Source organism: Oryx dammah, unplaced genomic scaffold (genome assembly GCF_014754425.2).
Source record: "Oryx dammah isolate SB20612 unplaced genomic scaffold, SCBI_Odam_1.1 HiC_scaffold_7, whole genome shotgun sequence".
NCBI lineage: Eukaryota > Metazoa > Chordata > Mammalia > Artiodactyla > Bovidae > Oryx > Oryx dammah.
The window spans coordinates 29,440,797-29,468,681 of record NW_024070191.1 but is presented as its reverse complement, the minus strand read 5'-3'; the positions used below and the strand labels follow the sequence as shown (position 1 = coordinate 29,468,681).

Genomic DNA, 27,885 nt, shown 5'->3' with positions numbered 1-27,885 from the left:
TTTATATATTTAAAAAGCTTAATTTTTAAGATTAATTTCTAGATTCAAAGTAGATATTTAATGAAGCTTGCTTGGTACAGCCATAGGGATAATCACTATGTAGTATTCTCTTTGTTTTTCTCTATATTGGCAACATTTCACCAAAAAAGATATTCTGTGCCCAAGAGATTATACTGCAAGCTCCATTTCAAAGGCTTGTGGAGGAATTTTATCACTCTATTCATTTGCACTTATACCATCTGCAGTGCTGAGCAAATAGATCAATGAATTGATAAGCTACAGGTCATGCTGTAAATCTGGCCTGTATTTTCTGTGGCTGAATATAAATGAGCCCATGTTTTTACTCTCCAAAATGTCACCAGATCTTAGAGATCACAAGACCTGCTTTGATTATGTTTGTTCCTGGACCAAATAAAGGACAACCCACATAAGCTTCATCACAAAAAAATAAAACACAGCTTTTTTTCCAGGAAATGTATTAAAATGAATACTGGTATTAATTAGAGCCAAAAAAACCCACATGTGAACATCATTTTCAGGTAAATTTCTGTCAATTTTTTGTCACTTCAGAATTTGCATCCAGTTCAGAGGGAAAGAATATTATTATTTCTTATTTGTCAAATAAGACAGTTACAGGCTAGAGAATCAGGTGACAGCCCCAAAGCTAACAGGCTAAGGATGTATTCGGTTTGTATTCTCACATCCAACTATCTGGCGATCAAGGCTTAACATTCAAATGCTCTTTTAAAGCCTAAATATACCCATCCTATTCGGATACAAAACCACAGACAGGGAGTTCCATCACCACCACGTTGAATGAAAAAGTCCACTATTCATAACAAAGAAGAATACCAATTTATTAGGTATCTATGACATGTCAACAAACTTACAGAAATAAGCTATCTTATTGCCATTCATGGCAATGCCCTCTCTGAAGTACTGGCTTCAGGGAGGAGTGATTTGTTCTACCGAATGGAATTATTAGAAGAATTGCCAGTGGTGGTCATCTTTGAAATGGGCTTTGAAGCTACGTAGGAGTTCAACAGCCTGATAAAGAAGTCAGGCAGATGGATATCTTGGTAAATAGTCATATGCAAAGGTACAGAGCTGTGAAAAGCTCATGGTACGTTTTCGTGAAGAGTAAGGTAGACAATGGACAGTGGTGAGGCATGAAGTTAGAAAAGTAAGTTGAGGGACTTCCCTGGTGGTCCAGTGGTTAAGACTCCATGCTTTCACTGCAGGGCAGCAGGGGGCATGAGGTTCAATCCCTGGTCAGGGAACTACGGTCCCACATGCCAGCAGTGTGGCCAAAAAAAGAATTGGCTTTAAAAATTCTCTATTAAAGAGTAGACTGAGGCCAAACTACCACATTAAGGAGTCTGTACTTTATCATAAAGGCAAAAAAGAACTGCTGTCTATTTGGTAAGAATAATAAAAATGAGGGTTGAAGAAACAGATTTCTGATCCTGAAAGATTCATTTGACTATGGTGTATGAGACGGTAGCCAAATCTTGCCCTAGGACCTAATATTCAGGATTCCAACTTGAATTTATGAATTGATTGTTTCGCTGTAAGTCTGTAAGTCATTTTGGCAAACAACTCAGTTACTTTAAGAATTTTGCTAAGAAGGGAACTTTCCAGGACAAGAAATCTTGGTATGAAGGGGACCCTGGGTATGGAGCTGGGACACAAAGCAATGGTCATTCCTATCCCAGAAACTAGTTCACCCTTGCTTTCCAATGAAGCCCTTCTTAATCCTTTCAGTGCAGTCTTATCTGCTCTGATTTGTGAAAATCTATTACTCACTGAATACAACGCTTTCCAATTTAACTGGGCTTGGAAAGACTTTTTGAAACTGGTATGGTTCTGTTCAATAGTTGAATAAGCTTTTAAATCATTGCACGTTGAACCTAACATAAAAGGCCAAATATTTAAGAAGGCAGGGCTGTCTGTTGGGCAAATATTTACACAAATCTTTAAAACATTCAATATTTATTGAGCCAACCATATTGTCACTTCCAAGACTTTAGTCAATATAAATACATGCTAACTGGAAACAGGGAGAAGAAATGACTCCAGAAGAGAAGAAACTCTTCTTGTGGTTACCCTTCTGGTTTTTAGTTCCCTGAAGTGGAACAGACTACGACTGAAGAATGTATTAATTTTTAAAAGTTTCATTACAATTTCTTGTTCATTGCACCAAAACCAAAGAACCCTTCAGTTGAGCCTCTTAAAATTCACTGTACAAGGATGCAGCTTTAATAATGTCCACTAGCTACAATCATCCCCTGACATCATAAAGGAAATCTAGAGTTTTCAATGCTGTATCTTGGACGGATTATTTGTATGGGTCGATAAAAAGAGATCAAGAAACCCAGGCAGCTACAACCCACTTCTATTTTTGCTAACACTGGCTTTATTTAGTCACATCAGATATACTCTTGCTAGGATATATTTGGCTTCAAACACTGAGAAGCAGCTGAATAGCTTAATTAAACACAACCTCCTTTCCAAACCTACTCGAACAATGAAACTTCTAAACATTCCCTATTATCAAGCTCGAGAAAACAATGTAACACTTAAGATTTTCCTCATCAATTAAGGAAATACGCCTGAAAGCCACTTTTTCTCCTCCATTATGAAAGCAACAGTCCAGATTTTGCACCAGCAATGAGCTTCCATTAAATATACATACACAGGCATCACTGTTAAGCCAGGTTATATTTCCCTTAAAAGAAAGAGCTCACAGATCAGTGGAGAGCCCTCCACACTGAGGAATAGCTCTGGCTGGCTCTGGCATAATAAACTGCTGTTTACCTTTTGGATTCTATTTATGCCACATGCACAATGTTCATCATTATTAAATGATCCTTTTTTATCTTTCTATGACAGTTACATATTTTAACAGGTGACAGTTTGCCTTTATAAGCAGCAAAACACTGGTTTATTAGTATGCTTGTACGGCATAAAATAGAGTTCATTTTTTTACTGAAATAACTGGAAGAAAGAAACATCAATTGTGCAGAGGTCTGAATAGCTCAATGGGTAGAGAAGGTCCTGGCCATAAATTAAGGTAGGTTTGTTTTATTTATGAGTCTTAGGTATTTCTTCACAGTGGCTACTGTGCATGAATTTTAAGTTGCCTTTTGATGGGCAAGTCTCTCTAAGGTAACATCATAAAACTCTTACATGGTTTCACAATTAAATCACTTTTCTGCTATAAAGCCAGGGAAGAGTGGGACTCTACTGCTCAGAAGATCCCCCCTGTCTCCAGAACTCAGCAGTGCAGGCTGCCTTAATAAAAGGAAAAAAAGTCACCATAATACCCTTGAGTCACTGAAATGGCAAATGTATCCTTCATTGGCTTTAAACTCCAGTAAACTCCAATCCTGGAGAAGGGAATGGCAACCCACTCCAGTATTCTTGCCTGGAGAATCCCATGGTCAGAGGAGCCTGGCAGGCTACAGCCCACAGGGTCACAAAGAGTCGGACACGACTGATGCAACTTAGCACGCATGCACAGACTCCAACCCAACTCAACCTGGAAAGAGCCAGCAGTGTCCTGGATGTCTTTCTTAGAACAAAGTCTGCGACAATTCTAGGGCCTGCTGGTTAATGCTGTAATCCCTGGGGTCCCCAACAGAGGACCCCATTTCTGGCACACAGCATTGAAGAATCATACCTGCCAGGAATGCCTTATGACATTGTTGATGTTTACATTTAATATTAAACATAAGTAAAATCCTGCCTGCAGATAATACTCTGCTGTGATTCGGGGAGGAGGTAAAGAGACACAGAATGCCCTCATCCAGGACTGCCAATGAAGCTGGAGTTAGTAGATCATTTCTATAGTGGTTCGTAGTAAGCACCTCATTGGGTAAAATGTGGCCCTTTTGAATGATGGACCGCTCCAGAGGTGTCTGCCGTGCGCAGGGGTGGCGCAGTGCTAAGATAATGGCCCTGGCTGGTAGCTCTGTTATTTGTTTCTTACCTGACAGGTAAACTGCTCTCTCTGCATCTTCGAGGAGACATTAACTATAGCTGTCACGCCGAAGGCAAAACTCACTCAGGAATAACACAGTGAAGTTCCTGATGGTTATGATTTCATCCTCAGGGGTCTGAGATTTGGCAAATCCATGTCAAAGAAGGAGGCCATCATTTTCTCAATTAAAATATGGAAGGCAACGACTTCCATGGTGGTGGTAGTGGTTAGGATTTTGCAGGAGGCGTGGGTTCGACCCCTGGTCTGGGAGCTATGATCCTACATGCCTCAGTGCCAAAGAAAATGAACAGAAAAACCAGAAACAATACTGTAACAAATTCAATAAAGACTTTAAAAATGGTCCATATGAAAAAAATATTAAAAAATAAAATATGGAGGGCTGAAGACTTCCTTGGCAGCCCAGTGGTTGGGACTCCACACTTTCACTTCCAGGGTGCAGGCTCAAAGGCCAAATATGGAGGGCTACCACTTAGGCAGATCTTAGCACATGCTTTGGGGAAAATGGTAAGGATTGTTTCGTCCCCAGTAAGTTAAAAAGGAAAAGAATAAAATCCCAGCCACAGAGAAAGCCACCTCACTCTGCAGATCTGCGGCCATCTCTGCCCTCTCCCTCTCTTTACCTCGGTCACCTCTTTTACACAGAGGCCTGGAGGATATGTCTTATACATGTTTTCATTATAGCACTTAAAAAAAAAGATCAGTCGGCTTTTTGCACTCTTCTCTCTCACTAAAGTTGCTTCTGCCCTTTGAAAATATGAAAGCCCTTGAGTGATTTTATATTTTCAAAGGGTAAAAGTGCTAAAGAGCACTTCTCTATTTCAGAGAGGAGGAAAAAAAGTAAATCAGTCTGCCTAAAGTGTTCACTTGGAAAAGGTAAAAATGAACCAGCCATATGATGGGGAGTAGTTACAGCATCTAGAGTGATATATATATATAGCCCCCTGAAGTCCGTGGCTGGAAAACAAAACGAGGTATCGGCCGCTCTCAAACGTCTGTGGGGTCTGCTTCTCGTGGAATCAACTCTTTTCCAAGCTACGATGAGGATTAGCGTCTAGCCTGCGTTACTTTCCACCCTGGACCATACTGTCACGTGCGTAAAACCAAGGTCCACTCCCGACCTCTCCCATCCCGATCACCAGCCAGCACCACCAAACACGGGCTCTCCCTTCCCTGGGGGCTGGTCCTCCTCGGTGTGAGCCTTCTCCTTCCCGTCAGAAGTCACGTCTTGAAAGGATGGCTGCAGCTTCCGTCTGCCCTTGCTACTTCTCTATTAGAAACTACTTTATAAAGAGGATGGGATTTTAGGACTTAACACCTTAGAACGAGTCAACAGAATCCTCTTCCAAGGACATCTGTATGTTTATTTCTCCATGGAATATAACGTTTCCTATTTGTCAGATGCCTGGCCAGCTGGGGGTAAGTAGAGGAAGTCATTTCTTAGAGGGGAGGCATCTTGTCCTGATTTGTGCTGCCTTGAATGTCCTCTATCTCCCAAACCTTCCTTCCCAAAATTCATCACTTAGCTGGCCTGGTTAACACTTCCCTGGAGTAAACCCCATGTTCCAAGTTCTACTCCCTCCCTGAATTTCCCACAATGCCTTGTAGAGTGGATTCCAGCATCTCCCTCACTCGGCTCGAAGATCCTCGATGGCAGGTACGGTAGCTTTTATTTCTAGATCCCAGTCTCTTGCACAGTGATTCAGTATGGAAGTAACAGTGATGAATATAGATAAAATATTACATATGAGAATTGTAAGTACTTTGCATGTGTGAATTTAATTAATCCTCACAATATCCCTAAGTAGCAGATACTATTACTTATCTCCATTTTACAGATGAGGAGACAGCATACAGAAAGGTTAATTAATTTTCCTATGGTCACACAGCTGATGAGTGCTAAAAACTAAATTCTAACTCAGTCTGATTGTAGAGACTGGGCTTTATAAGTATATTCTTCGTTGCCTCTTTCAAAAACAATATCTATACACCTTGTATGTTAGTCACTCAGTCGTGTCTGACTCTTTGCAACCCCATGGACTGTAGTTGGCCAGGTTCCTCTGTCCGCAGGATTCTCCAAGCAAGAATACTGGAGTGGGTTGCCATTTCCTTCTCCAGGCTATCTTCCCAACCCTGGGATCGAACCCGGGTCTCCTGCATTGCAGGGAGATTCTTTACTGTCTGAGCCACCAGGGAACCTTAAATATACTCAATAAATGTTTTTTGGAAGAGATTTTTTTATTTTAATATTCAGATGCGTCACTTAGAACCTGTAATGACCCAGGAAAATCTAGCTAATACCTTCCAATTTTATTTCCTTCTCTGTAATCTTAGCTTCTTCCCTTTGAGAACTAAAATTAAAAGGTCCCATAATCTGGATAGCACAATGCACGGATGTGTTAAATACATGTGAATTCCCTGTACCCACCAATGGGGTTAATTCTATTAGTGAATTTCAGGCAATGAAAGTCCTGTTAAAATGCAGGTTGCTAATTCTACCTGAGGTAATCATTTGGCCTATAATTACTATTGCCAACTATTATTAGTTTGTACATCAACGCAAGCATATTCTTTGCCCAAAGCAAGGTCAGCCATACATAATACCATATCCATGGCAGGGGGCTTACTGTTGCAATCTTCTTTTGGATGTACATGAAGCACAGACAGGCCCTGAGGATGGCACGGAGATTGGGTCCAGTCTCCCCCAGTATAAGACCAGCAAAATGGGCTTGTCATCCTGCCAGGCCCAGAGAGCCAGACACTGTCACATCCATGCTCACTGCCTAAACTGTCAAAGGGGAAAACAAGACTGACATTCAAGGACACTTACACATTAGGAAAAATTGTAATTGATAAACTGCTCTGAGCAGAGACAGGAGCCAAAGACAGAATCAAGAAGCTGGGTTTCAACACATGTTTTCTTAGGGAACCTCTACCATACCTGGGGACTAAGAAGGGGGCTGGGAAAGCTCTTTGTCACTGTTATTTATTGAAGTACAACTGATGTACCATACTATGTTGATGTCATATGGAGAGCACAGTAATTCGGGAAAGCTACTTTGGAAACCCAACCATAGCTGGCTCCGAAAGGAGTATTATATCCAAAGAAGCCTGGACACGCATGAGAATCTTCATGACAAAGTTAGAGGGCATTTTTTAAAATTTAAATTTACTTTCATGTATTAGAATGACAAAAACTTAGTTTGGAGGATACAAATTGTATTTCTCACACTACTCACATAGGACTTCTACAATATCGTGTCCGTTTCAGGTATACAGCAAAATATATTCAGTTTCTCTTTTCAGATTATTTTTCATTATAGGTTGTTAAGATATTGAACATAGTTCCCTATGCTATACAACAAATCCTTGCTGCTTATCTATTTTATATATAGTAGTTTGCATCTGTTAATTTCATACTCCTAATGTATCCCTCCCCTCTGCCTTTCTCCTTCGGTAAACATAAATTTGTATTCTTAGTTAGTGTTTCTGTTTTGCATACAGATTCATCTGTATTATTTTATAGATTCCACATATAAGTGATATTACCTAATATTTCTCTTTCTCTCTGACTTCACTTAGTATGAAAATCTCCAGGTATATCCATGTTGCAACAAAGGGCATCATTTCACTCTTTTTTGTGGCTGAGTAATATTCCATTATATTATATATGACATACACACACGTCAAAATTAGAAGGCATCCTGATATGATAGCAGGAAAGAATGCATGTGTCGGAGCAAAGCTGATTGTGTCAAATCCCTACGCTCATACTTATCAGTAGTATGGACTTCTATAAGTATACTTGACTTTTAATTTCCTTATTTGTAAAGCAGATAATAATGCCTACCTTCACAGGTTGTTGCAGGAATTAAAGCACATATATGTGAAGCCTCTAGTGTGACGGGTGACACAGTGCAAACATTCACATTAACATATAATTATCAAGTCAGAGCTCAGCTAACACACAAATACTCATTGTGGTGCTAATGATTCCTCCATTCTACTCCACATATTCCTTGAATTACTAAAATAGGCCAAACAAGTATTCAAAGATTCAGAAACCAAACTGCCCCTGTCAGCAGGTATCAAATGAGGAAACAGACATTCAACTCACTACAAAACCACTACCAGCTACAGAACTCTGATGTCATTACGTATATACACACAAATAGAGGAAACACTTCAATAGGTGAGGAACTGTTGATGTTTGCACTCTGGAGGTAAGTAGTTTGGCTATGAGGGAGGGTGGTGATGGAGAGATGGATGAAGTGAGAATATGTTACATCATGCTATGCCAAAATATATGGTCTTCTGATTTTCATTTTCTACATCTTAATTACTTCACATGCATTTTATTAATAAATTAGCATAAGAAGGTGGGAAGGAGACCTGGCAATGACTAATTGCTCTAATCTTAATTAACTTTGCCTAGGAAAATTCCTATTCAACTCCAAGAAATAAAACAACACAGAATATAATTTGAGCATATGTAATGTGATCACTGCTCTTGGCTACCTCGAGATAAGACTTTACCACAACTGAGATAGTCCCCAACCACACAAGAACAATAAATATTCTAATAAATGTATCCCTATCTGTCCAAGTGTACAGTAGTCAGAACTCATACTGGCCAAAGTTTGATTCATTCTGATGCCGAGATAAAACCAGTATACGGTAACATACTGGGAATAAGAAAACCATCCTTCAAAGCTGTCTTGAAGAGTTTAAAAAATTTTTCTGAATTCTGTTCTGAATGTCAAAGGAGTACTTCAATCACTTTGCCTTTCTCATACTCAAGAGATAAAAAAATAAGTGTACATCTTGGTTCAGTTAACATGAAGCCCTACTGTGTAACTCTTCTAAAGAAGTTGCTACTCATGATCTTGGGCAAAACAAAGGATATGTACACTAGCTCTGGTCAGCTGTAGAAAAGATAACAACGTGATCATTTCACATTATCCAAAGCACGCAAGACACAGCAAGGAGGCACCAAGTCTGCCACGACAATGTGAACTTTCTGAGAAGACAAGGAGAGTTGAACTAATGTGTCCGGTTTAATAATTAGGTAACATGCTCCTTCCAAAAGATGAAGAACAGGGGGGACCAGTAGAGATCTGCCAACAACCAGAGGCACCATAAGAACTCCTGTAAGGTGGCCATTTTTGAATGCTCTGTTGGGGATTTCTGCCCTCTTTAGTACCTTCCCATATTTTCAAACTTCTTACAAAGAGCACAGAACATCCTCCTAAGTCAGAAAAAAAAATTTTTTTTCACCTAAAAAAGCTACTTGGAATAGGCACAAATAAAGCTCTCCAGCCTCATTAGTTGTGTTGCTCTAACCATGCAGCCCACATGTGACTAAAAGGGTGGAGAAGAGTGTGTCAGCTCCTAAACACCCTCTGTCAGCCCCTGCTAGCCCCCTGACTCCATTTCTGGATGTTCTCCTACTCAGAAGTTCCCAGCATTAAATAGGTGAATTAAATAAAATTTGATTTCACCCAAATTACCCATCTAAACGTGGAATAATAGGACATATTTATAAGCTTACTTGAAGGTTTTGTGGGCTTTTCATTTGTTTGTTTTTGGCTTGTTTGGTTTTTGCATATAGAGAATCTTAAAAACCTAACTTAAAGGCTTCCCTGGTGGCTCAGTGGTAAAGAATCCACCTGCCAATGCAGGGGCCTCGGGGTTTAATCCCTGATCCTGGAAGATCCCACGTGCCAAGGACAAACTAAGCCCGTGGGCCACAACGATTAAGCCTGTGCTGGAGCCCCGGAGCTGCAACTATGGAATCCCATGCTCCCTAGAGCCTTTGCTCCATAATGTGAATACTGCAGACGGCACCTAGAGAGGAATGTCTGCTTGCTGTAACTAGAGAAAAACCCACACAGCAAAGAAGACCCAGCTCAGCCAAAAATAAACAAACTTAAAAAAAAATTATATATAAAAAACCCTAACTTAGAGCAGACACAGCCCTAGGTTAGGTTCTGAGGAGACACGGTAGAATAGTAAATTGCCTTTCACCTCTAAGGAGACAAAAATCAAGAAAAAAAATTTTTTTAATAAAAAAATAAATTAAAATACTGTCTGACTGGTAGAGGAACAGAAGTGATGTCAAAGTATGGAAATAGAGCATTCAACAAGAAATTAATCTCTAGGAGTACAGAAGACTCGTGGACAGTGGTCTATAAAAAGAGTTCTGTTGAACAAGGGCCCAGAGATGGGAGCCAGTACAGCATGTTTGGGAAATGCTCAATATTTGGATGTGGTGTGAACATCACTGTCCAAAACTGACTCAACAAGCCAAAGGATCATGGACCTACCAAGTGTGTTGGTTTTCCAGGATTTTCAGGATTAATTCCTATTTCTGGACAGTGTCTGATACTTTAGTTCTTTGCTGCTGCTGCTGCTGCTAAGTCACTTCAGTCGTGTCCGACTCTGTGTGACCCCACAGATGGCAGCCCACCAGTCTCCCCTGTGCTAACAGAACTGATAATGAAAGGTGTTCTAGAATAAGCTCAAGGGAAAAAGTCAGGGACCAACCAAGCTCTATGACCTTGGGCACTGCATTTAAAGGCTGCAAATGTGATTGTAGGTGGGCAAATAAAATGAGACTGGTTGGATAATTTCTAAGATACAATTTAGATCAACAATTTATCAAATAGCTATTCAGTAAAAGACACCAGCTTCTGCTCACAAGTATCAAAGATGAACAAAACAAAGCCTGCTTTCAAACACTGATACACAATGTGAAGCAAAAGAGAAATAAATATACCTAAAAACAGCAGCATGAGGCAGGATGTGAGACATAAGAAAAGGAGAAAATGCACAAGACAAAGGAAATGATAAGACAATTTTGAAGCACAGCATGGAGCCTGGATGAGGAGGAGGTGCATGAAAGGGCAATGGGAAATGAAACCAGCAAGGTTCTTGGAAGAACACTTAACCCCAGACTAAAAAACTCCCCGAGCATCTATGAAACTTTCATACATTACAAAGATGGCACTACAGATCATTAGAAAAAGGAGGGAGACCCCCCTCAATCAATGGTTCTGTGACAACTGGTTATTCACATGAAAGAATGAAATTAAATCCCTAACTCAAACTCTACACAGAAAAAAAATCTATTCTGGATGGATTAAGGCATAAATATGAAAGACCAAAATATAAAATTTTAGACTATAGAAGAATATGCTTCATGAGTTTCAGGAAGGATTTCCTAAACATGATACAAAAGAGCATAAAACGACTGACAACACTGATTACCATAAAATTAAAACCTGAGTTCATAAGAACATTCAAAATTCAAGTCATCAGAAAATACCGTTGAGTTAAAAAAACGGGAAGAAATTCCAACCACATATAACATATTAAAGCTTATTAAAATACACACACACACATACACACACACACACAGGCTTCCCAGGTGGCGCTAGTGGTAAAGAACTCACCTGCCAGTGCAGGAGAACGTGGGTTCGATCCCTGGGTCAGGAAGATCCCCTGGAGGAGGGTATGGCAACCACTCCAGTCTTCTGGCCTGGAGAATCCCCACAGACAGAGGAGCCTGGCGGGCTATAGTCCATGGAGTCACAGAGAGTTGGACAAAAGTGAAGTGACTTAGTACGTACACACACACACACACATATGTGCATTTAAAACTCCTATAATTCATTAAGACAAATAGAAAAAATGAGCAAAAGACTTGAGTAGGTGTTTATAGAAGAAATATAAATGGCAATGAAATAAATGAAACAATGTTTAACTTCATTAGTAATCAGGGATATGGAAATTAAGTCCATTCAGAGATAATCATATTATACCCACTAAATTAGCAGAAATCTCTAGGCCTGGAAATATTAGCTATTGGCTGATGTGATGAGAACTCATCTTTGAAAAATGCTTTGGCTTATCTGGAAATTCTAACATATTCATGCTCTGGGTCTTATTCATTTACTCTCAGATGAGAAACACTTGAAAAGTGGGTACCATTAGACATGTACATGAATTATCCTAGTAGCACTTTTCATAATAGAAAAAAAAAACCTGAAAACAAGCCAAATATCACTGAGAGTAAAATAAATAAGTCAATTATGGTTCAGTCACAGCACCAAATATTGTAAAGGAGGGAAGTGATTCAATATAACATAGCTGAAAACTAATACTGGGTGAAAAAAATAATTGCTGAAGACTGTAATATACGTCAAAAAGAAGCAAAAGTAAACTCTGTTTAGGAGTACCTACATATTTGTTTAAAATAGTTTTAAAGACCAGGAAATGATAAGCACAAAATTCAAGTAATATTATTTCTGAAGGAGAACCAGCAGGATGAGAATAAAGGAGAAACACAGAGATGAGTCAAGGGTTGATAACGTTCTATCAATATGGTAGTGAAGTGCACAGATACCCATTTTGATTCTTTGAACTAAACTCATGTGCAACAATTGGTCACAAAATTATTTGATTTCACAAAGAAGGATAGAACTTTAAGAAACACTTGCTTTAGAAAGAATTGCTATGTCATAGTTCCTAAATTGGCAAAGAGGTACCAGCTGTTCCCACCCAACTCCGTCAACAACAATGGTGCCAATGGGGCCAGCCCAGCACTGTAAGAGGGACTATGCTGCCTTCATCCAACACCACGATGAGCACAAAGATATAAACCCACTTATAAATGTGATCACTTATCACTTATATCCTGGACCTAGGAGACGTTAGATGAGCGCTAGTAGGACTCTCCATTTGTGGGCCTTGAGCTTTTGTCGGAAGGGAAACATATGGTGCAACCTCCAACCCTGAGTTCTTAAAACTCTGTTCCTTTATTATATTATGTTTCTTATTTAATCACATCCTTTTGATCAATACCTCGGTTCCTCCATCCTAGCAGGAAGAGGCAACTTCCTAAAGACTGAAATGCTGAGTACCATTATCCAATGCCAGTCATCCAAGTTATTTGTGATCCAACATGAAAATCTAAGGCTTAATTTAATGGGGAGGAGAAACCTGGGTGGCCACCTTAATCCCTTACACTTTGCTATGACCAGGATTGTCAAATATCTTCTCTAAATCTCAAAGGAAAAACAAAAACAGGATCAGTTTCTACATTTGCTCGCAATCAACGCACCCATTAAACTAGTGGCTCTCAATCTTTGGTTCTCAAACTGAGTCTCACCTGAGGAACTTAAAAACAGTATCAGTGGATCCTCTCCCCCGAGATGCTACGTAAATTTTTCTGAGATGGAGGTCTTGGCATCAGCTGATTGAGAACATGAAAATTAAATTTTCTCTTCAAAATTTAAATTACACACATACATATCTCTCTAAACAGAGGTGACGTTCAACATTTGGCACTCATTTTTCAATCTACTATATTTCAATGAAACTGCTTAAATATTAAATATCAATTTCAAACGTTAAAGCTAGTAGGCATACACATTCAAAGCACTTCTCTGTCATATTTTCACTTAACCTGGGTGACAATATCACAGAGGTCAGAGTTTCTACCAGTTTGGAAAAAGAAAAGGTGGGGGGCAGGCAGGGGGTCCTTTGGGTGATGGCTGGGAATTTGCAGCTTTAAAACCTAATCATTTCTAGCAGGAAGAACCTTCACTGATAACTGCTAAAAATAACCGAACCCTGAATATTTTGACACCTAATCTCCAAGAATCAGAAGTTTTCCACACCCTTCATGTCTAACACTTTCCCAACAAGGTGGCTTCAACACGAATAATCATTACAGAGTCACTGGAGTCTATAAGCACCAGTTCAACTACAGGGATTGTTTTTTGCAAGTTACTGTGGCCGTCAGAGATGCAAAATTCACTGTAAGATAAAGATCCATGGGACTTCTCTGGACCACGGCCATGGTCCAGAGGTTAGCACTCAGATTCTACTGCAGAGGGTGAGGATTCAGTACCTGGTCAGGGAACTAAAATTCTACGTGCCACAACGTGTGGCCAAAAATAAAAAACTACCAGAGATGACAAGAAGGGGCAGCAACTGAGGCTTTCAAAATTACATTCAGTCACTCTTTTTGGATCCAAATTCATGATCTTTTGAGGGTATCACTGGCAACTTGCTGCCAGCCTCAAAAAGCTTTCTTCTAAGAAGTACAAGTCAACTTGCTGTGTTTAATCGTTCAGTTGTGTCCGACTCTTTTCAACCCCGTGGACTGGAGCCCACCTCTGTCCGTGGGGATTCTCCAGGTAGTTACAATGGAGTGATTGGCCATGCCCTCCTCCAGGGGATCCTCCTGAGCCAGGGATCGAACCCAGGCCTCGCACACTGCAGGTGGATTCTTTACCGTCTGAGCCACCAGGGAAGCCCAAGGATACTGGAGTGGGTAGCCTTTTCCAGGGGAACTTTCCTACCCAGGAAGTCTATTACTTGTGCACATTTAGAATCTGCTCCATCTAGTGGGCCTCTAAGCACCCAACCTTTGAATCCATCTGAATTAACACCACCTCATCACAACGGACCTAGCTCACCATTACAACTAGAAAGTGTTACCTTCTCACCACACCTGAGTACCCAGATTTAAATAGGGAAACATGGAAAGTGGAAGCAGTTTCCTTATCCAGATAAGAATTAGGAGTTGTGTGGCAAATATTAACCCTAAAGTTATTTCCTTGGGTAAAGCATGAGGTTCTCTCTTCTAACTCTTGGCAGTAACATCACATAGTCTGAGCCAAAGAGAAGTGACTATCTTCATCCTATGTACAGAATTTTTAATAATCACATTTAGAACATATTTAGGGTCTTCTAGTGAATTCATGCTGACTGAACAAAATTTTTACCAAAGATGCAGAGGGTAAGTAATTGGAACAAAAGCTTGACTCACCCTAAATTTCATAAAAACACAAAGCCAATCTATGATGTAGATACAGAAAATGTAATATAGATAATAATGTAATACAATATTCATTAGCTCTGCTACAATAAACCGTGAGCCCCTTAAACCACAGCCTCATCGTTCTAAGATTCAGAACAGCACCAAAGATGAAAAATCTATCCTATTTCAAAGGTATTTAGAAAAACAAAAATTTTAAACGAAAGGGAAACATCCTTTAACAGCAGGGTGAAATAATCAATAGGCTTTAGTCTCAGGGTATCATTCTTCTGAATTCCTTGGTGCCTCTATTGATTGTGATTGGTATTATGGATCCAAAAAGGAGAAGAGGCAAGAACACTGAGAAAATGAAGATCTGGGTTCATAGGCAAACATTCATAGAAATGACCTCCTACAAGGCAAGTAATCTACGCTACTTCTTTAGACCTCAGTTGCTTATGCAGAGATCTGAGCTTCAGCATAGACATTTTGGGATTTCCCTGGTGGCTCAGATGGTAAAGAATCCATCTGAAATTCAGGAGACCCAGGTTCAGTCCCTGGGTGGGGACGATCCCCTGGAGAAGGAAATGGCAACCCACTCCAGTATTCTCGCCTGGAGAATTCCAGACAGAGGAGCCTGGCAGGCTACAGTTCATGGGGTCACAAAGAGTCGGACACAATTGAGCAACTAACACTCACTCACTGGACATGTTGCTGCTGCTGCTGCTAAGTCGCTTCAGTCGTGTCCGACTCTGTGCAACCCCATAGACGGCAGCCCACCAGGCTCCTCTGTCTCTGGGATACTCCAGGCAAGAATACTGGAGTGGGTTGCCATTTCCTTCTCCACTGCAGGAAAGTGAAAAGCGAAAGTGAAGTCGCTCAGTCGTGCCCGACTCTTAGCGACCCCATGGACTGCAGCCTACCAGGCTAGACATGTTAGGGTCCTATAGATTTTCAGCAATACAGTTTTATGATGCTTCTTTACAAATAGGATGAAGCAGCACATAGAAACTTACTGATCAAATTAATGTTTATCATGTGTTAAATAAAAGGCCACTCACATGCTTTCGATCTTCTGCTTTTAGACAATGCTCTTCAAATGCTACCGGAATTTCTCTAGACAGGAAAAAGACCAATTCTGTACAAACTGGGTTGGCCAAAGCGTTCGGATATGGGAAAACTTGAACAAACGTTTTGGCCGACCCAATATATAGACTGCTGTATCAAAAGCTCACGGGGATAGCAAACCTAAAAACAACAGTGGATACACACACACACACACACACAGAAAAAGCAACCCAAACACTAAAGATGGTCATCTAATTCCAAGAAAACGAAAGAGGAAAGGAAGACAATAGACAACACCTTCCCCAAAGCTATAAAAAGCTTTATTAGCAGAGCTCAAAGACCATCATTGAAAATGAGGACCAACTGATTCCCTGATCCTTTAAATCTAATAAAAGGTGGCAAAAGTCCTTGTCTTGAGACAAACTGGAAGGTTGAGTGCTGTATCTTGTGACTTTTGTTTGAATTAAAGGCGTTTTACTAAAATAACTTGAAAAAGGTTCAAATCTAGAAATTTACCATGAAATAGCATATAGATGGCTGCTGCTAAAAAAAAAAAAGTCAGCCTAGCAATTGTGGGTCCACGCGCCCAAGTGGACAACAATGGGCTGTCGTGGATGGATTCTAACCCACTCGGCCCTTTTCCACACTCACCCTACTTCTGCTGCTGGAGTTGCACATGCATGCAATAGGTTACAACCACTGATTTAAGAGAAATTCATATGTAAAAACCACACTTCTTTTACTGATGATTCTTGAAAACACTTGAGCCAAGGCTCACCAACAACATTCCTGAAGTCCTACTAACTTGCCCTAAAAATTCTTTCGGAGTACTTGTTATTGAAGGTTTTGACACATTTAAAATACCATGAAATGCCTCCTGATATGCCAAAAATACTGTGAAGAAATGGTACTTAAAACAACCAGGTAGCATCATACAATAATATTAGAGCAGGAAGGAAGTCTGATGATAATGCTGTCTCTTCTCATTTTAGAAATAAAAGAACCAGAGGAAAAAAGTGACCTTTGCAGGACACGCAGCCTTTAATTTGCAGCCCACCACACTGCTTAAATAGGAAGGCAGGGTTTGTTTGTTTGTTTTCCCCCCTTTGGCCATGCCACATGGTATGTGGGATCTTAGTTCCCTGACCAGGGATCAAACCCATGCCCCCTGCAGTGGAAGAGTCCTAACTACTGGACCACCAGGGCAGTCCCAGGAAGGCAGTTTTGACTTGGTGAGGAGACAGGGAACAAGAGGAGACTGAGAGCTGGGGGTTGGATGGAAGAGATCGGGGAGAAGGCAAGAAACCGGGGCACTCAAATTAAGAACCTGACGATCAAGTCAAAACTGTGTCTCCATCTCAAGTTTAAGTGTTATTAATGGCATTTAAATTAATAGCATAGAACTTTAATGATGTAAGTTTGCAATGATGATATATGACATTCTACTAACATATAATACATACATACAGATATCTGCACATTAAGGCACTTATCCCCTTGACAATTATTAATAATTGAGTGCACAAGTGATGGTGTTGTCTGCTGCAGGATATGATAGGGGAGGGCTGTCTTTTCACATTGCTCTCCAAGATTGATGCCCATTTCAAGCCGTCTGCTAAGCTTGCGATAATAGCCAATGGGTTTTAGTTTTCATTTTTGTATTTGGGATGGGCAGGTGGGGTTTTATTTTTATGTTCTCTTAGCTCCAAGGTGAAAAAAAAAATGACAAATATTTTTAAAACCATTCTTCCTTTAAAGCAAACCCCCCAAACACTTACATCCCCCCCCACACCTAACACTGACGAAACCTGTGAACCTCCTGATTGCCTTTTTTTTTTTTGAAGGGCGATCACTTTGGAAGTTTCCTGATGCAAGCTTCTGGCAATCACTGCAGCTGCAGGTCTGCAGGCTGAGGGAGATACAAGGGTTGACTATTCAGATGAAGGACAGTTACAATTTTCCCAGCTCCTTTCAAAAGGCTTACAACACATATTTCTCCAGCAAAGAATTTTATTTTGTGGTCTGTATTTTTTTTCTGTTTATTTTTCAAACATAGAGGAGACAATTCTTAAAGATACGTTGATGAAAATTATTATTGCAAGTCCAAATACATGGTTCAGTTCAGCTCAGTCACTCAATCGTGTCCAACTCTTTGTGACCCCATGGACTGCAGCACGCCAGGCTTCCCTATCCATCACCAACTCCCGGAGATTACTCAAATTCATGTCCATTGAGTCAGTGATGCCATCCAACAATCTCATCCTCTGTCATCCCCTTCTCCTCTCAGATAACTTCCAGGTACAAATCAAAAGGAGAAGGCAATGGCACCCCACTCCAGCACTCTTGCCTGGAAAATCCCATGGGCGGAGAAGCCTGGTAGGCTGCAGTTCATGGGGTCATGAAGAGTCGGACACGACTGAGAGACTTCACTTTCACTTTCATGCATTGGAGAAGGAAATGGCAATCTACTCCAGTGTTCTTGCCTGGAGAATCCCAGGGATGGGGGAGCCTGGTGGGCTGCCGTGTATGGGGTCACGCAGAGTCAGACACGACTGAAGTGACTTAGCAGCAGCAGCAGCACAAATCAAAAGGCTTTAATCTTATCTGTAAGCTGTATACAGAGAGTAAAAAGCACAAGATTACTGGGTTGGCCCAAAGGTTCGTTTGAAAACTATGAACATACCTTTTGGCCAACCCAATAATAATGAACAATATATTTAGAAAGAGATTCAGATTAAGAAGCCAGGACTGTATTTCTAAAGAGTGCTTTGTGCCTATAATGACATCTTTAAAATAAAACTGCAGAAGAACAAACTGTGATGTTACTTTAATGAACTAAATTTTAATCCCTTTAAGAAATTTAGTTAGCAAATTCCTCAGGATAGTTTACATACCACTGAGGCCATACTACAGTACATGTGTGTGCTTAGTCACTCAGTCGTGTCCAACTCTTTGCAACCCCATGGACTGTAGCCCACCAGGCTCCTCGGTCCATGGGGATTCTCCAGGCAAGGATACTGGAGTGGGTTGCCATGTCCTCCTCCAGGGGATCCTCCCAACTCAGAGATCAAATCCAGGTCTCCTGCAATGCAGGCAGATTCTTTACCATCTGAGCCACCAGGGAAGCCCAAGAATACAACAGTGGGTAGCCTATCCCTTCTCCAGGGGATCTCCACCCAGGAACTGAACTGGGGTCTCCTGCATTGCAAGGCAGATTCTTTACCAGCTGAGCTAACAGGGAAGCACATACCACGGTACACAGTATACTATTTTTCATATATTCACAATTTTACTTGCCTCTGTCACTCCTGACACCTTTCTACTTGTTCCCTTTCCCAGATGGGACCACTTATGTTCATAACCATGAGAAACATACCACCACACAAACCAAGAAGTCAACAGGTTATCACTGAAATTTTTTACTCATTTATTTCTCCTCCTATCACACCTGTTCATGGATTCCCAGTCCTCTCTCAAAAGCAGTACGAGCAGAATGTTGTAAGGTCCAACTTAAGTGCAATCAACCTATTTGGTACCAAAATAAATAGAACAGACTGACAAGGTAGTCAGAAAGTCCCAGAAACCATTTGGAGACTCGGCATCTGGTCCTAGTGCTACTTATGACTCTCTGTCCAGCCGTGGGTGGGGAAAAAAGTCTCTAAACCTTAATTTCATCATCTGTTCCATATCAGAGTGGATGCAAAAATACAAAACTATCCCAACTGTGAATGGACCTAAAAATGTCAAATTACATGCAAATGAATTATTCAAAACAGCCCTCCGTGATAGTGTAACATCTTACACTTAATCATCTTTTTAGAATAACGTGTCCAGGAATGTGGGGCTTCCCTGGTGGTTCAGCAGCAAAGAATCTGCCTGCAATGCAGGAGCTGCCGGTTTGATCCTTGGAGTGGGAAGATCCCCCGAAGGAGGGCACGGCAACCCACTCCAGTATTCTCGCCTGGAGAATCCCATGGACAGAGGAGCCTGGAGGGCTACAGTCCGTGGGCTTGCAAAGAGTCAGACACGACTGAAACAACTTAGCATGCACACATGCAATCCAGGAATGTAGGCTTTACAATCTGTTGGGGGGGGGTGATGTATGTAAAACCCTGTTATAGTTATTTATTTATGGCAACTATATTTTCCTGAGTATTTCATCACAATATTGAGTAAATTTTAGAAATGGTATCTTTATTATTATTTATACCTTAACATAATAAGATTAAAGTAAAAAATATTGTTTAGCATGTGTTATGGGACCAGCCCTGCCAGTGCTGGGTTAAGTAACACTAAGCGAGACGGCCTTTGCCAAGTAGACACAGCAAAGGAGGACCCAAAACCTACTCCCACATGTCAGGATCCAGTTGCTTGGGGAGCATATGCACCCCACATGAACATTCCTCTGCTTTTGTTTTTAACCAACTGTTTCTGTTCGACCTCTCCCTTCAGAAAGCCTCACTTTCAATATCCTGAACTCGGGATCATTTTTAAGTACAGCGCAAGTCAAGAGGTATGATAAGATGAAAGGAGGTACGAAAGGTCCTTATTCAACAAAACTCTGGAAATTGTTCAACTTCTGGGGGGCTCAGTTTCTTCTTAATGAACTAGGCACAGACATAAGTCCTCCATTACTTCAAAACAAAACCCAAGCCTTTGAAAATATTACACCCATCATTCCAAATGCTGGAAGCAAGACACAAATCTCCAACAGAATGGGGCTCTCCCTGAATGTTTTATAAGTGGTTCTACATTTCTGTGTTAAAACTGACATTTGTCTTTGCCTATTCTTCTATCAGCATTTTTGCAATACTCTTACATAGGACTCTCCTTCATACTGTCTTCCAAGTGAAAAGCAATACTGAAAATTAAAAAAAAATTTTTTTTCTTTATCTTGAATTACTGCCATCCATGACCTGCTACTCAAAGTATGGTCAGACAGTGTCATCTGGAAGTTTGTCAGAAAATGGAAACTCGGGCCCCTCCCCAGATTTAGGGAATCCAAATGTGCATTTTAACAAGATGTGCAGTGATTCAAATGTACATTAACATTTGAAAAGCCCTGATTTGTGTGTTTCATATATTACCAGCTTAGCTTTCATAACCCGTGATCATTTGGTTTCCCTTCCTCTTCCAGGAGATTTTATTAAATTAAATTCAAATAAAGACGGTAACTACTAAATAAGTACTGTGACGAGGCAGGAACCACCAATCTCACGAAAACAACTCCACAAAATGTGCCACAAATTTCTTTTAGAGGCAAATCGTCTCATCCAACATTCAGTAAATACACTTGCTTTTATAGTAAAATCTATGAATGACATTAAGCCTAGCCATCCCAATGTTGGTTGGGCCCTTGAAGTCATCAGGATATCTTTGCTTTAACCTCTAGTATCTCCTGCTTCCTATGACTGTCAGCCAAATCACTTACCTTCGGGGGATGTCTGCAATGTCATTTTCCCTTGGACTTACCTGATTGAAAAGTTACACCATTCAGTGGAAATGAAACAACACATCTTGTAAAACCCATCCTGAGTCAAATTCCACGGTGTTGCAGTGAAATTACCCCATATGCTTCCTCCTATCCTTATAAGCCAGGTTCCAGCGAAAGCATATAGAGTGTCAAGGTCTCTCATTCTGGGGAGAGAGGCTCTTTAGCACTTTATGAACCAGAAATCTGGGGGCAGAAAGTCAATACCTGCTTTAAGTGAGGCTGTAACTGACCTCACTTGGAAGACAGCTTTTGGCTTCCACTTCCTTAATTAGGAAGGAAACTGTCAGAAGAAACTGATCATATAGGAGAAATAGAGGCCTCCCTGAACTCCTGTCCTCTTGGAAACAGTATTAAGAAACATTTGACAACCTGAAACATCAGGGAACCGTTTACATCCTGTCGTGGTCTAACGTGAGCCAACAAGCAGACTCCACGTCTGATTTCTACTTTAGCCCCATCAACACAACCCTAATTTTTCTGCCCCTAATTTCTTAGTCCAGGGAAGTCCAGAGAGGGCAGGGGTGTGGAGAACAACATACACGGTCCCCACTGTCCTGTGCACAAATCCACTTTTCTAAGAAATCCTCCAGAAGCACAAGAGAGTGCGCCGTGGATTTCTAAGGCGGTCCAAACTGAACACAAGAACATCCGCCTAATTTCTGCCCGTTATCTACGCACAGCATGTGTACGCGCACAATGAGAGCAGACAACGCAATGTGGTACCAAACAATTAAAAGTTCTTCTCAAAGTGGAGATGCAAAACAGAACGAATCTCTCTCTCCTATAAATGAATCGAGCCATCTGCCTCGCAGAAGCAGCAGCAGGAGTACCCAAAACAGCAGAAACAGCAACCTCTGGTGTTAACAATCTAGTCTCGAGTCTCATGCTTCACATTTCCCCGGCAAACAAGGCTAAAAATACAAGACAGGCAACAAATAGTCTCTTGGGATCTGCCGTTCCATGGATGGCGTATTCAATCAGAGCAATATTTTGTGCTGAAATTCAAAATTGGGGGTGGGGGGGTCCGCAAGCTTTCACATTAGAAGCTGGCGCTCAGAATTTTAAGTGTGAATCTGATCCCAAAGTATATTAAGCTGAATGGTGAGAGGGTGGCTGTTTCCATACAACATAAATCTCTGAGATGTAGCTGAATACATTTATAGATTTATTTAAGCTCCTCTAAATTCTTCTGCAAATCTCATAGTTAGAGAGATAATTTTAGCCCTCGTGTCACCAAAATATCAGAGCCGTTTTGCTTTCGGCACAGCTTAGAAAAGCCTCTTTGCCGTGGGCTCTGGAGCGGGACTCCGTGGGTTCAAATCCAGGCACCGACACAGAATAAACTCTGTGGCCTTGAGCAAGGAATGTGACCCCTCTGTGAAGGTGTTCTCCTGTCTTAAACAGAAAAATCTTAAGAGAGCTCACCTCAAAGACTTATTTTAAGCATTCTATGAGTTAACACATGTAAAACTCTTTAGAGTAATGAAGCTGTGAGTGTATGCCCAACTCTTTGAGACTCTATGGACTGCAGCCCACCAGACTCCTCTGTCCATGGGATTCTCCAGACCAAGAACACTGGAGGGGGTTGCCATTTCCTCCTCCAGGGGATCATCCCTGATCCAGGGATCAAACCCACAGCTCCTGCATTGGCAGGAGGATTCTTTACCACTGAGCCACCAGGGGGGCTCGTAAATACAGTCACTACTAGTATTATTCAATATTCAAGCAAGGCTGCAAAAACACCTCTTAAAGAACAGGCATGATCTAAAGAGTAACAGCAACGCAATGATAGGTCTCCTGCCAATGGCGGGCACTGAACACACTAGCGGGTGAGCAGCTAAGTGCCCCGACCTAGAGCCTGTGGCCAAGAATGACGGAAGACAGCTCCCTTTGGTTAGTCAAGGCTGTTTGTTCATGAAGGCAGCTGAATACGGAGGACAGAAGAAAAGACAATAACGCAGTGCGTCAAGTGGTACCACCCAATGAAAGGGACGATCAGAATTCCTGGCTAAGGTGTAGCAAGAAAGGGGACACGTTCTGGCTCTGTAAACACCTGTGTCTGCCCGTTAAGAAGACATCCTGTTCCACCACCGGCACCTTCCATGTGATGGAGTAAGTCTTTCTTCGTACACCTGTCTTTGGGATTAGACTATAACCCCTATGGTCTGGGTCTCCAGCCTCCATATTTAAAAAGAAGACACACACAAGGAAGTGATATCAAATTTCATGAACTCCTGAACAGGCTATTTCTTGAGAAACCTTGAAAGCTGGCAATACTTTAAGTTGGGTCCTTATTTGGTGGACGCAAGATGGTGAAAAGTTTATGAGTCATTGAGGCAACAGGAAAGGGTTTCCCCAACTACTGAGACTGCAGAGTATGGACCTACCAGTCCCACTTAGAGAATTTTGATGGAATTAACTGAGGATTCCTGGGGTTCCACAGGTTTTCCCAGCCTGCAGGGTACCACTTAAAAAACCACAGACAGGTCACTCAAAGACTGAGAAGAATGGAAGGCTGACATTACCATTTTTCCTACTTAGAATATTAAAAAAAAAAATGGTGACAGGTGCTGCTATTACATGGCCAGGTAAAAACAATGAAATTTCTTAACAGATACTTAAAGAGATTTCCTGAGCTGAAGCCTTTGTTGGGTAGGAAAAGAATGTGTCACTGGACTGCTCAAACTAAGAGCACAATCCAAGAGTCACAAAAAGAAAAACCCATCGAGAAATTGGGAGAAAAGGCTCTTTTTTCATAGCCCTCTATGGAGGGGCAGATTTTGGAGGAAAAAGCAACAGAAGGTAGGGTAGGGGAGGCAGTAAGAAGGTTTATTAAGGAGAAAGTGAATATAGATTTTAAACTGTAGGAATGAGGGAGGTAAATGGATTTAAGTATGCACAAACCACATGATCAAATGCCCATAAAGCAGACATGAATTTCTCTTGCCCTTAACGCATTGCTTTGGTTACGGGAAGGAAGATTGCATTGTCCAGAACAATTTTTTAAAGAAACTGGGTGAAAGCCCAGCCTATCTGAGATCATCTCCCTGCCTGCCTTCAGACTGGGAAATCTCCTAAGTACAGTACCTAACAGAGAAATTACAACCAGATCAACAGCGGTGCTCCTTTTTTTCAAAGAACAAAAACAAATCAGTGTGACAACATGGTGGGGATTCAATTAGCACTTGGCAGGTCATGAACAACTTTTAAACCACTTTTAAGTTGGAAAGTGTTAAAATATACAGTAATCATGGTACCCAACTGCCTTCCTTACAGTATGCTCTCCATCAGGAACATAAATCTGAAGACGTCAGTCTAGCTTACAAAGAAGAGAACCAGAACGTAGTTTCTTCAGGCAGTCTGTTGCCCCAAGTTATCTTCCTCTTTGAGGACATTCAAAGCCAATCATGTGAAATCTCATTCCGATTTTCAGACGGTTTTACTTTAAATATGGAGTGAAAGAAAAGGGGAGGGAAAGGAGTTGGTACAATCGTCTTGGAAACAAATATAGCTAATTGTAAAGAAATGGCTAGTGAATTGTTGAATAGTATTATATAGTCAAAGTCAAGAGCATAGTTCTGTCTATCCTGTTGTTTAGGGAAGGCAGAGAAGCTTGGTTCAAAACAATGTGAAAAGAAAATTCACAAAAAGACTATTTACTTGGGTAAGTAAGAAAGACATGAGGCCAACCTCAGAGACACCACTTAGCAAACACGTCCCCAGGGGGACCTCATCTTGCTTTCAATGAAAGGGTACCTTCCTGGGCTGGGAGAACTGAAGTAACATTGAAACTCACCCTTTGTTCTGAGAAACTCTTAATTGTGCCCACCTGTCCCAAGTCAGGTGCATGTGGCTTCACAGATTTTGCAGCCTGTTTACTGCTCATTTCTTGGGGAATCTCTGACAGGTGCTAAAGGTAATGGGCTTGCTGCCCCAGCAAGTAAAATATTACAAGGGAAATATTAATCAGATGTACAGTTCCACTCCATGTGTCTTGAACATTACTATGATCTGCGCAAGACATTTGTTGTAAATAAGCCTGCAGAGTGTACAGTATGTTTTCCAGGAGTCCTCCGAAGAACAGCTTGCCGACAAGAGGTGCTAGCCTTAGTTTCACAGCCAGCAAAACTCCATCCAAGAGGCTTTTTGGCAGGTCCACACCTCTTGTTTCAAGCTAGATTCAAGACAGACCCATCAACCAAATTCCAAAGGTCAGTATGTGGCATCAGTCACTGTTAGGTATTCAGCATAGAATAGCAAGTGGCAACTGAGACATTTAAAATCACATTCAGGGCAGAAAAGACCCACTTTCCCCCAGAACAGTGTATTAAAAACAACTCAGAGCTGACTTTGCAAGGAGGCATTCTCCGTAGTAAATTAAATGGCTGAAGCTTGTGCTTCTTCCAGCAAGGAAAAGAACTATGCTCCCCACCATCAGTGTGTGCAATCACTGGCTTATTTTTAAGCCTTTCCTGCTTTTTAAAAACCCTACTCCATTGGGTGTGTGTGGGGGGGGACTTTTCAGGAAATGAAATGCAAACAGTCACTGAACAGTATCATAAAAGGGGAAAAAACCTCTATCCACCTTTTTTTTTTTCTAATTCTTCATTCCAGGCAGCAAGACTGCTTTTAACACACCGTTAGCTTTTATAAAAATGAGATGATACTGGCTCTTTTATGATCATCCTCAACCCTTTCCACCCTCTTCTGCCTCGCGGCTACTCAACAGCATGTTCGAGGGAAATGAGGTGGGCAGGTCAGTTTCACCTCTCGACAGACCAGCGTTAGGTAAGTCACTGAATGTAATTTACAAATTCTAAGCCTAATGGATGACACCCAGGAAATAAAGAAAGGTAAAGAAGAGCGGGAAGGAGAAGCTTCCTGGTGATTTCAAAGGTAAAAGGCACAGTCCTCAAGCTATGCGTAACACTGCCTCTGATCACCTTCAAACAAGTCCGCGGTTTTTAAGTTGATGCTCCCCGTCCTCGCTCAAGGTGGAGCTGAAACCAGTTGCAAAATTTCCCTCTGCTGGAGTCCTAAGGAACCAGGAAAAACGGGGTCTACGTTTCTAAGTAGAAAGAAGCAGCGGCTTCCCTGCCTCTCAGGGGCCCCGCGCTGGCGAGCTCCCGGGCAAGAGCTGGCACCCGGTAGGGAAACCAGGCGCCGGGTGACCGGCCTCGGGCCAACTGCGAACCCGGCTAGGCACTGCAGGCGCAGTTACGCGCGGCCCGCGCACGCAGCTTTCCCGGGCACACGGCGGCCTTCTCGAAAGACAGCCCAGTGCTGCCCACGACCTCGGGCTGCTGTCGCCCAAGGCGAGTCGAGCTTCGCGGACCTCAACCTAGGTGCTGCTCCCCAAAGGAAAAAGGCGCGATCTCCATTCAAGCCCACCCTACCGAGTCTCCCGGTACCCGGTCCCTTTTCCCTAGGAGCTCTCGGACACCCCTCCGGGCGCCCACCCGAGAACGGGCTCGCTTCGGAAGGAAGTGGAGTGGACTCGAGAGAGCGAGACTGGAGTGAAGAGAGCGGCGGACTCCAGTCTGCAGCAATTGGGGAGGGCTAGGAAAAGGGAGCGAACGAAGAGAATCGAGGCAGGGTAGGGGCCCAGCGGTCCCAGCAACCTGTAGGATTGCAGCTGATCGCAAACTTGGGGTGGGAGACAGTGGTCCCCTCGGAGGTCCTCCACCCGAGAGCCACCCCTTGCGCTCCGCGCGCGCGGGGAGGTACAGGACGCAACTTGGGAAGCCAAGGCCATCGGTGCAGGTCCCGATCGGTCGCCTAGCCCGGTCCCACCCCACCACCCCCCGCCCGCAGGGCCCCGCGCTTACCTCGGGCAGCCGCAGCCCCCGCCGCCCAGAAGCAGAGCCCCAGCCAAGGGAGCCACCGGCGCGCCCCTCCAGCGCCTCTTCCTGCGGCGGCCGCTCTCCCCATACTGCTCGCCCCGCTTGGGAGTACAGGTCCTCTTCCGCGCCCCGGGAAAGGCTCGGCAAACCAGGGGGGCCGAGGAGAGTGGGTGCCGGGGGTCTTCAGCAAGTGACTGCTCCACGGCCGCTCCCTACAGCAGCGGGGCAGGGCGCTCCGAGCCGCCGCGCGCTGGGCACCCAGAGGATGCGCGGGTCCCCATAGCCTCCCACGGCGGGGCGACCGACGCCGCCACGGTCACTGCCGGAGTCACCCGCCTTCCCCTTCGCACTGCTCGCGAAAACCTCTCCCGCCGCCGCCGGGATCCGGACTAGGGAGGTAAGGAGGGAACCCGCATCCCTAATGAGACCCCCGTGGCCGCCCCTTCTCCTCCCCTCCGAGCGGCAGCCAATGAGCCGGGCCGGGGCGGGGCGGCGGGAGGGGCGGGGGCGGCCGGCCGCGCGGCGCTGGGTGGGGCGGGCGGCGGGAGGCGCAGGTGAGCCCCGCGGCGGCTGCGCGCAGCCCCCCGCCCCGCCCCAGGTTCCCGCACGCTCCGCAAAAAAGCCTCGGCTCAGCGAGCGCGGACGCGGGGAG

General features: G+C 42.7%; 1 protein-coding gene across 1 annotated transcript in view; it reads right to left on the bottom strand.

The window, feature by feature from the left end:
* UNC5D (unc-5 netrin receptor D) overlaps positions 1-27,321 on the bottom strand; it is a 633,424-nt gene extending 606,103 nt beyond the window's left edge. The window contains exon 1 of the mRNA XM_040242921.1: positions 27,219-27,321. Within this exon, the coding sequence (XP_040098855.1) occupies positions 27,219-27,321 (103 nt within the window). The remainder of the gene's footprint in view (positions 1-27,218) is intronic.
* Between the last annotated feature and the right edge of the window lie 564 nt (positions 27,322-27,885).